The following is an 11136-nucleotide window of genomic DNA, read 5'->3' as shown; positions in this document are numbered from 1 at the left end:
CCCTCTCCTCTCTCCTCTCTCCTCTCTCCTCTCCTTTATCTTTTTTTCTCTCCTCTTCATTGGGTTTTCACCCCTTTCCCCAATTTTTCCAGCTTATGAGACCTGCAAGAAGCCAGCATTCTGCAGTTCCTTACCCCTATGCCAAATCTGCCTGAATTTGGCCCCTGGGTCCAACGCAGTAGGGACTGTTGGACAGACAGACACCATGCACATGCAAACACTTGCTGCTCAGCCTTTCTTAGCTCAGGGCAGGGTGGGGATGCCTCAGTGACCCCAACATGTCCTTCCCTCCCGGCACGTGTCCCAGAGTGGGAGCCAGGCCAGGGATGCAGAGGGCTTCACCGCTTTCCTCTCTGCTGTGCCTCTTGCATCAGCGCTGCCCCCTGCTCGGAGGCAAACCCTGATTTCCTGGCTCCCTGGCAGGAGAAGGACCTGCACTCAGGCCTCATCGGGCCACTGATCATCTGCAACCACGGAGTGCTGAGCTACGTTTCCAGGAGGCAGCTGGCTGTGCAGGAGTTCTCCCTGCTCTTCACCATCTTTGACGAGACCAAAAGCTGGTACTTCCCGGAGAACGTGGGCAGAAACTGCCGCCCTCCCTGCCGGCTCCAGCAGGACAGCCCTGACTTTAAGAGAAACCATTCCTTCCACGGTGAGGATCCTTGCCCTTCTCCATCCCACAGCCTGTACTGGGATGGAAATACCCCAGAGCCTTGAGCCCCTCCTGACTGCTGCCTTTCCCAGCCATCAACGGCTACGTGAGTGACACCCTGCCTGGGCTGGTGATGGCCCAGCAGCAGCGGGTCCGATGGCACCTCCTGAACATGGGCAGCACTGAGGACATCCACTCTGTTCACTTCCACGGGCAGCTGTTCAACGTCAGGACTGGCCAGGAGTATCGCATGGGGGTCTACAACCTTTATCCTGGTGAGACACAGCGCAGGCACTGTGCAACCCCCTCTGCCAGGGCTTCATGTTTGTGCCTTTGGGAAGCTTCTGGGGGGGAACACCAAGGAGGAGGAGTGGATCTGGACTGTTCTGTCCCTGTGGTTGCACAGCACTTGGCACAGTGGCGTCCCATTACTGGCAGTAACTCCCTCCTGCTCTGCTCTCCATTTCTGGCCAGGTGTCTTTGGGACAGTGGAGATGTGGCCCTCCCATGCTGGGATCTGGAGGGTGGAGTGCAAAGTGGGAGAGCACCAACAAGCTGGAATGAGTGCCCTCTTCCTCGTGTACGACCTGAGTGAGTGATCTCTTTGTGCCTCACGCACCCGGGCACGGCCACGACCGGCGTCTATTTGAGCTGCCTTCCCCAGATCTCTCAGCATTCCTCTTGGGGTGATCCACGTGGGATCTTCGGGGTTTTCTCTGTGAAAGAAAGTCACCGCCTCAGCCCAGCAGAGAGCACAGAGTCAGGGGCAGAGCTGGGGTGAAGGCTGGGGAACAGCTTCATCAGCCTGCAAATATTTACTCCAAGAGCTCTCATTTTCCAAATCTGAGGGTCTCTGGACCTTCCATAAAATGTACTTACCCAAGCAAGTGCATGCATGGGCTGGTTCCTGCCCGTGCTGCCAGTAAGGTACAGTGCCCAGCTGCCTAGCCAAGTATCAGGAGGTAAACTGAGGCACAGAGCAATGACAGGAGGCAGTGAGTGATGCTGCCTGGCTGCAGGTTGGTCGGATAGAAATAGCTCCAAGAGCAACTGTAAAATCCACAGCAAATCTCTGATTGCAGCCCAGAAAAACATGTTTCTAACTCACCATAAGTAAGGACTGGGGAAGTGGTGTGGGAGAGTAGTATTTTACCACACTGTGACAGTCTCTCTCCTGTTTCTAAAAGATTATTAAATGTCAGCCAGAAAACATTGCCGTAAGTTAAAAATCCACTTAAGATTTCAAATTTGCATTTTCCCCAGGAGCATTTGACACACAGTGGAGATGCCAAGGTGTGACAAGTCACTAATAATAATGGTTATTATAAGAGACAAACTGTGCTCAGCAGACCAGAAGAGAGACAGAGAGAGACAAGGGGTGTCAGGTAGACTTTTCTTTAGCAATATGATATTTGTTTTCAAAAGATGCTGCCTAGCAACAAAAAGGCACAGGAGCAAGATGTGGGATAAGGAAGAGACATTTGTCAGCGCTGCTGGGATGTTAGGACATGGGAATAAGAGGTCATGGACTCAAAGAAAGAGTTTGGCAAAAGGCTGCTGTATGTGATGCTGGAAACTCTCTGCTCTTGACATGGGGGATGTGAGCAAGAATTTCTGGCTGTCCTAAAATTCAGGGATGAATGTGGAAGCCTCTGAAACCTATCCCTTGTTGTGAGAGAAACAAGCCTGGGAGCTCCTGAAGGCTTGCAAACCTCCCTGAGCCTGAAGGCTGCTACCCAACCTAGACTTTTGTTATCTAACCAACTCTCCCTGGTTTTTGCCTTCCCCTGTTCCCTGCAGACTGCCGGAATGCCCTGGGTATGGCCTCAGGTGGCATTGCAGACTCTCAGATCACAGCCTCGGGGCAGTATGGTGAGTAGCTGGAGGGCAGGTGGGGTCAGGGCAGCTTCAGCCAGCATCAATCACACCTTTGCCTGCCCCAAGTTCTGCTGCACTGAGTCCCTGGTAGTGGAGTCCTTCCTCCATCCGTGCCCATGGCAGCATTCCAGTCAGCACCTGGAGCTTTCCCACCTTGCTGGCCCCTTGTGGCAGTGCTCTGCCGCCCTGTGTGCGGCTACTGAACCCCAGGGTGACCCTGCCCTGTGGATGGACCTCTCACCACCTTCGGCAGCACCAAGGGCCAGCAGCACCCTCGTGTCTGTGCTCTCTCCTCGCAGGGCAGTGGGCTCCTTCCCTGGCCAGGCTGGACAACGCCGGCTCCATCAACGCTTGGAGCACCGACCGCAGCAATGCCTGGATCCAGGTAAGAGGGGCCTCGTGTCTGGGGGCACCACTGGGGGCATGGCAAGGCCATGCTCATGCAGAGGGGCTCATGGATGGGCAGTGCCTCCCCAGCTGTATCCTGCTGTTTCCTCTCCCCTCTGAGAGGGGAGCACTAAGGTCCTGATGGCAGCTGCTCTGGTCAGGCTGCTGCTGGCCTGACCCTCAAATCCGTCCTCAGTGCAGAAGAAGAATCACTTGATGGTCCAGCTACAGCACTGGATTGTGCAAAAACCCCCCAAAGACCAAGGCAGAACAGTTCAACTCTCCAAACAGCTCCTCCCTGCTCACTCCCAGCTGCTGGCTGACATGCACCCTTATGAACAGCTGTTTTAATTACTTTCATTACCCGTGCTCAGTTATGTCAGGAGGAAGCAAGTTGGCAGGTTTGCAGGGCATTGCCTGACCCTGGCTTGGGTTTTCCATCAGAAGTGAATCCCCGACTTTCATTCTCAGGTGGATCTTTTGCATCCCACCATTATTCACGGCATAAAGACCCAAGGGGCCCGACAAAAGTTCTCCAGCTTCTACATCTCCCAGTTTGTTGTGTTCTACAGCCTTGACGGGCGAAGGTGGAAGACATACAAGGGGAATGCCACGAGCACACAGATGGTAAGATGGAGGGTCCTGAGCAGAGAGCTTTCCCCAGATGAGGTGTCCTGGGGTGATGAGGGCTGGGGAGCTCTGCACACCAGGCAGAAACCTCCTGAGCCCCTGGGGTTAGGGCAAGAACAGAGACCATTCAGTGCCAGGTGACTGAATCTGCAAGGGACCCACTGTCTGTGTCCATCTGTCTTATTTTAAATTGTCTGAGCTACCTCTTTCCACCATCCCATGTGGCTGTGGGATCCACCTCTTGATGTTATGTTGCATTTTATTTAGAGCTAGGCATAAGATTCTACCTGAATATCTTTTTTTTTTTTGACCAAAAAGGCAAATTTGCCTTTCTAAAAATATTTTGCAGGTGATTTGGAGAATCTATGGTCACTAGAAAAAACCCATAACCTAAATATGCATAAGCTGATCAATCCATTGGGAGAAAAGTATCCAGAAAAGCCTCCATTGTGTGCACCATCTGTGGCTACAACTTTTCCCAGGTTCAAATGTTTGAGGACTGAATTTTTTTCCTTCTTTTTTCTCACCCTCGTTTGGTGAAAATATAAAACCAAGTTAATTTGCACAGACCCAAAGTTTCTTCTTCTCCTTTTCTTTCCCAGTGCCCCACTCACACTTCTTTGGCCTGAACTTCATGTCAAATGATTTCCCTGAGTTCCCATTTTTGTAAGGATGCTGATACCACACAGAAGTGCCAGACGTGAACGTCCTTCTCCTCAGTAATCCTTGTCCCATCTATCTCTCCTTCCACTGGCACAACAACCCTTTTGCTCCCTTTCCCTGGCAGCTCTTCTTTGGAAACGTGGATGCAAGTGGAGTGAAAGAAAACCATTTCAAGCCCCCGATCGTAGCCCGGCACATCCGCATCCACCCCACCCACTACAACATCCGAGCCACGCTGCGCATGGAGCTCCTGGGCTGCGACCTCAACAGTGCGTCCCACCCACACGTGCCAGGCACAAAATCTGGGCTCTGCTCTGCCGGGTGCCAGCTCCGTGTGTGCCAGGATGCCCAGGCAGTTACGGAGGTGGCAGGAGTTGGAAATGGCACTGAGGTGTTGAGGGAGCAAAGCTGGAAAGTCTCATTGTGGCCTTAGGGATAACAACACCAGAGGGAGAGCCTGGGGCCAGCTCTCGCCAGCTTTTTTAGTGAAGCACAGGAAACTTCCAGCAGCAGCTAAGCTGATAGATGGGGAGCTGCTGCCTCTGTCTGGGGGAGCAGGAAACGACCAGAGACAGATGCTGTTGGCTTTTAGTTTGGTTTTGCCAGTTGAAGGTGAGATGGCTCTGAGCAACAGTGCAGCCTGAGGAAATGGTGCCCTGGGATCCTTTCTTTGGCTCTGCACACCTGCTCTGCAGCAGCTAAAAGCAGCAGTGGCTGTGCTGTCAGCCCATGCCCCAAACCTGCCAGCTGTCTCTGAAGCAGCTGTGCACAGGCACACCTGATCCCTCATGTGCAGGGTGTCTCCCTGCCAGGTGTCCTTGTCCTTTCCCTGGAGACAGGTTCTCCTTATGTCTCCTTACACCATAAATTCTTCACATTCCTCTTAGATAAAATCTCCAGGGAGAAAAGAGGGTGGGGGTAGTTTGGCCAGGGCCATGCTGCACACTGCACACAGGGCTCCAAGCAATGCAGGGACCGTGACACTGCAGCAAGGCACAGAAGAACCTGTAACCAGGGAAAAGGGCAGCTGGAGCGGTGAGCAGACAGAAGGCATCTCCATGACGGGGCTGTTCTAACCCCTGACAAGCATTGCCCCTCTCTTCCAGGCTGCTCCATGCCCTTAGGAATGGAGAACAGAGGGATTCCTGATGAGCACATCTCCGCGTCCTCCCACAGCGCCAACGTCTTCTCCAGATGGGCACCTGCCCTGGCCCGCCTGAACCTGCAGGGCAGGACCAACGCCTGGAGGCCAAAGGTAGCCAGCCTGTGCAAGGAGACACCAGGCTGGCAGCTGGGATTCCAGCAGGGTCCCCGTGTCAGGGCTCTGTGGGAAGTGTGTGCAGCCACGTGCACCATGCAAGCTGTGCTCACGCTGCCACGCCGATTTAGCACCCAGCAGCTCCAACCGGGTGCCTGGTAGGAAAGGTGAAGCAGAGGGAAGTGCAGGGCCAGCCTGGCTTCAGCTGCAGTGAGTGTGCCTTTCTCATTGCTGCTGGAGGGTTAAAGGCACTCTGTCCTTCCCCAGAGCAACAGCCCCAGAGAGTGGCTGCAGGTGGACTTCGAAGTAACCAAGAAGGTGACTGCAATCATAACCCAAGGTGCCAAAGCTCTCTTCACCCAGATGTTTGTGAAGGAGTTTGCTGTCTCCATCAGCCAGGATGGCGTGCACTGGAGCCCAGTCCTGCAAAGTGGCATGGAGAAGGTAGGCAGAGCTGCTCTGTGGCCAGAGCTCGTGGCCATCCCCAGGGCAGCAAGCACGGCCCTTGGCAGCAAACATGCTCACAGGATTTCTTTCCAAGAGCAGTGAGCCAGGCTGTGCTTCTCCCTTCCTTAAAGCATTCCAAGGGGTGTTTGTCTGGGTTGATCCTGCCCTCACTATGCCAGCAGAGGAAAGTGCATCCCTGGTTTCTGTCTCCTCTCCAGATTTTCAAGGCCAACCAAGACCATCAGAGCACAGTGACAAATACCCTGGAGCCCCCTCTCTTTGCCCGCTATGTGAGGATACACCCCCGCCAGTGGCACAACCACATTGCCCTGCGAATAGAGTTCCTTGGCTGCGACACTCAGCAGGAGTACTGATGGCTGCAGGGCCAGGGAGAGGCACTGCCAGCCCAAGGACACACATTCCACCCGACACTGAGCCCTCCCCAAGGTTGGAGCCTTCCCTCCAGGGGCCTGGCTGCCCCTGCTGCTGGGGAAGAGAAGGGCTGCAGAGCTTTGCAGTGGCTGGGTCGTTATCTGCCTCTTCCTGTGTCTACCAGATGTCATATACCCAGATGTAATGATGAAGAATTAAACAGTAATTTTCCAGTACTGCTCTGCACTTTCTCCTCTGCTTTAGCCTTGGAGTCCCCAGGGGCCCAGCCAACATTACCAGCAGCTACTGATTAATTAGCCCCAGAGCTTCTCAGCCTCCTTTTGCACAATCTCCTGCTGCCCTGGGCGCAATCCTGGAGGAGGAAGAGCAAAGATAAGGATGGGGGATGGAGGCTCCAGGCCCCAGTGTCCGTTTCACAATCGGTGGGGATGGGAGGCTGGAGAGAGGCAGCTCTTGCTCAACCAGACTCAGCACTGGGCTTTGGCCCTGCACTTCCCTTTGTCTCCTTTCCAAAGTGCTCCTGCTGCTGTGGCTGGCTGCCATCACCCCACTTTCTGTTGCTGTCTTGAACAAGCCTTCCTTGTCCTCCACAGGAGTTCTGTGCGTGCCTGTGGCTCCCAGGGACCCTGGTGGATGAGCTGCCACCTTGGCACAATCCCCAGCAAGGTGTGCCGTGGGTCAGAGCCATCTTCCTGACACCCGTGGCTTTCCCCTCTCCCTGGCACAGTGGCAGACGTTTCCCCTCCCAGGAATGACGATGAGCAGGGTGACACTGGCTCCTGCCTCATTCCTCTCATGGGTTGGGGACCTTCCAGGACAACAGCCACCTCACAAGGGTGGGGAGCAGCTGGAGGGCGGTGGGGTCACCCTTGTTGGGCAGCACTTCTCCTCCTCCAGCAGCTTGCCAGAGCCTGTGCCCTCCCACCCCCGGGGCAGTGAGTCCTCCATCAGTGATGGGGGAGCTGGGTGGCCCCACAAAGCCTCTGGCAGCTGGTGTGGCAGAGAGAGCAGGGTTATGAGGGGGCTTTGGAGAATGGCAGGAGTCAGCTGGGTGCTGTCACAGTGGGATGGGCAGGATGGCTGCAGCAGCCCAGCAACATCCAGCGATTGGCTTGAGAACTTCCAGGGCACCCCATCAGAGCGGGGCAGTCTCTGCTCACACCTGTATGAGATGTGGGACGCCAGGGCTGTGCCATGAGCAGGGTGGCTGCTCTGAGGCACCCAGCTCCTGCCTGCCCTCAGCTGCACCGGGCTGTGTGTGCACAGAGACGCTCCCCTCCATGGCCTGTGTCTGGAGGAAGCAGGGACATGCTGCAGACCACCCCAGTGGCGTGACCTGTCTGAGAACCCACACCCAGGGGAGATCAGAAGCTGGTGTTTCAAATATAAAAGCCTTGAAAAAGCCTCATGGATCTGCCACGTTCCACACTGCTGTACAGGGAGCCTTTGCTGTGGCCCTGGCAGTGATTACATTACAGCCCAAGCAGGAGATGCAATCACCCTTTGGCTTAATTGCATTCTGACAATAGCCAGGCACAGAGGTGAGGAAAGGCTGCCTGGCAAGCACTGGCCTGAAGAGAGGGATAAGAGCCTCGAGTTTCTCAAAGGGAACACCCCTGCCTGAGGCAGAGCAGCCCCCAGCCTGGGAGGACAAAACCTGCCACCTCAGGCCCTTCTCAAGGCATCCTTCCTCTGCTTCAAGGCAACTCCATCTCTCCTGTGCTTCAGCCCAGGCACATTTTCAAAGAGGAAGCACAGCTGAAATCTCAGCAGGCATCCCATTCATCCCCCAAGCCCAGGCAGTTCCAGGATGTTCTCCAGCCAGGCAGGCAGCAGGGAAGGGACTGTGCTAAGCAAGAGCAGTAGTGGGCAGGCAGGCAGATGTGTCTGAGCCTGCCAAGTTCTGGCATCCATTACTGGAAGCGTGTCTTGACATTTATCTTGTGAGGAACGGAGACCAGACGCTGTTTCCTCACAGCACGACGCAGATCTAAAATGCATCACATCCTCCCCCAGCCACAGACGTTTCTGTGCAGGGGAAGGGCTTGACCAGCATGGAGCCCTCTGCTTTTCAGCCAGCAGATGCCCTGCCTAGTCACGACCCTGCAAAGAGCTCTGCTGCAGCACAGGCTGCCTGGCTGAATGCTCCTGGACCCCAGGGATCTTTTGTTTCTCATGGCTCAGCTGCCAGGGTTGCCTGGGCTGGGTGATCCGGTGCTCATACAGATTTCTGGTGTCTCCAGGAGGACAAAACGCATCCTGGCTGTCTCTTTCTATTACAGCCCAAGCAGAGATTAACTTGCAAGCCAAAGTGTGTGAGGTTTCAATGCTGAGCCCCAGCCAGATAAGCCATGGGCCAGGGAGGTTTCTGAATCTCCCTTCCTCATGCTGGATGGAGAGCTCTCGGTGTGCTCTCCCACCCGAGGCAGATGTGGGGAGTGTTTCAGCTGTTGCTGGGCACCATTCTCTGAAAACGTTGCCATCACATAACAGAAACAGGCAGTATCAGGCTGAAGAGAGCACCTGAGCAGGGACCATGGCTGACGGGGAGCAAAGCAGATTTGGGCAATCACAGCTTAAATCCAAGCTCAGCCATGGAGCTCTGGCCAAGCTCCCCACCACCTCGTCCACCTCAGTTTTCCCATATGCAACCAAGAGGCAATGAACAGACTTAGACATCATTTTTCTGTCTGTCAAGTGTCTCTTGTCACATTTCTCCCTCCTACAACACATTCCATGATTAACTCCAGGGCTTGTCTCTGCTCTCTTTATCTCTTTGCCTCCATGTTTCTACCAGCTTGTTTCTAGCCTGTGAGTGCAAGAGAAGCCCTGCACCAAGGGGTCCTGCCTCCAGCACATCTCAAAGCTGTGCCCCTCCAGTCCCAGTGTGCGTTCACCTGCCCCTTTCTCCTCGCAGGCTGCTTCAGCTGCTGGGTAAAGATGCTACAAAGTGCTCTGCAGAGCCTTCTTGCTCAGCTGGGCAGGGATGAGGCTCTGAGCATCATTCTCCAGCCTGGTGGGCACTTCTGCTGGGGCTGAAGGCAGCCAGGCACCCTTTGAGTTTTCTAGCCCATTATTTTCTCCATTATTTTCATTACACTAATCAGGCTGTCCAGAGAACCCTGCAGACAAAGTCTGGGCCGCAGGTTCCATGAGTCACAGCCACAAAACCTGGCCCTCTTATCTGCCTTCTTTCTGCCCCTGATCAGGGGTATTGACTCCCCTGATCTCCTATTAACACTGCAGCCCTGCTATGTGCTTGGTACACAGAGCTTGCTTAGCATCAGGAGCTAAATGTGATGAAGCCTTAGACCACAAGTGGTGAATTTCCACCCAGACAGGCTGAACTTTTACCAAGTTAAGTAAAAGGGGGGCCCCAGAACTGGTTTGAGCTGGATGATAAGGAAGCAGGGAAGGCTGCTACCATCAGTAGGTCAGCTGACACAGCAGTTTTAGAGCTGAGAGAAGGAACAGCCCACCTAGAGACAGTGAATGGAACCCAGTAAGGAACAGGAATACCCCAGATCCTGACATTACTAGTGGTCAGAACTGTTATGTGAGGCGTGGGGAACTTACATTGTAAGGATATCATTGCCCAAGGATTTCTTTGTCTGGGGTTCCTCTTTGGAGGCTCCCAGCTCAAGCTGCCCTACATGTCTGATAAATAAACAACCCATTTACTCAGTGGGTTGGCAACTTGTCTTCTTCAAGCACCTGTTGATGGTGGCATAAAACCTGGCAGGTGGGGTAATTCCTTCACAAAGCCCAGATGGGCAGTGTGAGGCTTGAGGGCAGGGCAAGAAGTGGAGCTACGTTTGGACAATGCAGGACTCCCGGCAGGTGAGTGCAACAAAAGTGTGCAACAGCTGCCACAGGAATGGGATTGTTGGGAAGAGCACTCCCAGCTCTTGGGACTCTTTGTTCCTGGCACTGTTAGAGCAGCTTGCTGGAGTCAGTCACATCAATGCCTGCAGCTCCCACACCTCCTTTTCCCTGAACCTCACAGCATTCTGGGCTTTCTTACAGCCCAGTCAGGAACAGTTTTGTTCCCACGAGGCAGGAGAAACTTGCTGCCAGAACGAGATGGGTTTTCCTTCTTTCTTCCCCCCTTCCCCTCCCACCCTCCCCCCTTCTTCTTTTCCTGTTTCCTTTGTCTAGGAGTTTGCACCCTTCTCCTTCTTGTATTTCTTAGGGTAACTTTAGACCAACTCAGCCTGGAGAACTCATCTAGAAGCAGTGTGGGAGTCTGGTACAAGGCAACTTCTAAACCTCCAGGATCCCAAGGATGGTGTGACAAACCCTTTCAATGATTATTCTTAAAGAATAATACAGCAGAATTAACTTTCCGTCCCCAAATAAAGCTGAGACTTCACTTGGACCCTCTCATCAGTAAGACCTACAGTAAGGGCAGTAATGCTTTGACAGAAGCCCTTTGCACCATGCGTGGCTCACAAATGCAGGGATTTCCACCCATGCAAGCTGAAGGAGGTGGAAGCCCTCAAGAAGAGCCCCGTCCTTGCTAGAGCGAAGAGAAATCCCTGGGTCTCCTTGCCCTGGAGGTACCCTGGAGCTCTGCACACTGGCAGAGCCCAGGAATCACCATTGGTCTGTGAGATCCAGCTACCCACCAGGGCTGCTCTGTGGAGGAGCCCCCCATGCCCTTGCTGGGCCCCTGCCCAGAGTGTCCAAATGAGGGAAACGAAGATGGTGCCTTGAGAGGAAGCCTTGTGAGGAGCAATCAAGATCACTTGGTCTGTCCAGTCTGGAGAAGAGACCGAGGACAGACCCCACTGCAGTTAGAACTTGCTCACGAAGAGGGGCAGGCAGC

At 54.2% G+C, this 11136-nt stretch overlaps 1 protein-coding gene across 1 annotated transcript in view; it reads left to right on the top strand.

Moving 5' to 3' along the window:
• The window catches only part of F8 (coagulation factor VIII), a 25070-nt gene extending 18578 nt beyond the window's left edge, over positions 1 to 6492 (top strand). Inside the window, exons 3-12 of the mRNA XM_040083736.2 lie at positions 375 to 652; positions 745 to 927; positions 1127 to 1243; positions 2453 to 2524; positions 2830 to 2915; positions 3389 to 3544; positions 4335 to 4479; positions 5317 to 5465; positions 5736 to 5912; positions 6134 to 6492. Coding sequence (XP_039939670.1) covers positions 375 to 652; positions 745 to 927; positions 1127 to 1243; positions 2453 to 2524; positions 2830 to 2915; positions 3389 to 3544; positions 4335 to 4479; positions 5317 to 5465; positions 5736 to 5912; positions 6134 to 6289 — 1519 coding nt within the window. The 3' untranslated portion in view covers positions 6290 to 6492. The remainder of the gene's footprint in view (positions 1 to 374; positions 653 to 744; positions 928 to 1126; positions 1244 to 2452; positions 2525 to 2829; positions 2916 to 3388; positions 3545 to 4334; positions 4480 to 5316; positions 5466 to 5735; positions 5913 to 6133) is intronic.
• The last annotated feature ends 4644 nt before the right edge of the window (positions 6493 to 11136 follow it).

The sequence above is a fragment of the Hirundo rustica genome, chromosome 21 (genome assembly GCF_015227805.2).
Source record: "Hirundo rustica isolate bHirRus1 chromosome 21, bHirRus1.pri.v3, whole genome shotgun sequence".
NCBI lineage: Eukaryota > Metazoa > Chordata > Aves > Passeriformes > Hirundinidae > Hirundo > Hirundo rustica.
The sequence above is the reverse complement of the archived record's forward strand: the minus strand, read 5'-3'. Positions and strand labels throughout refer to the sequence as shown.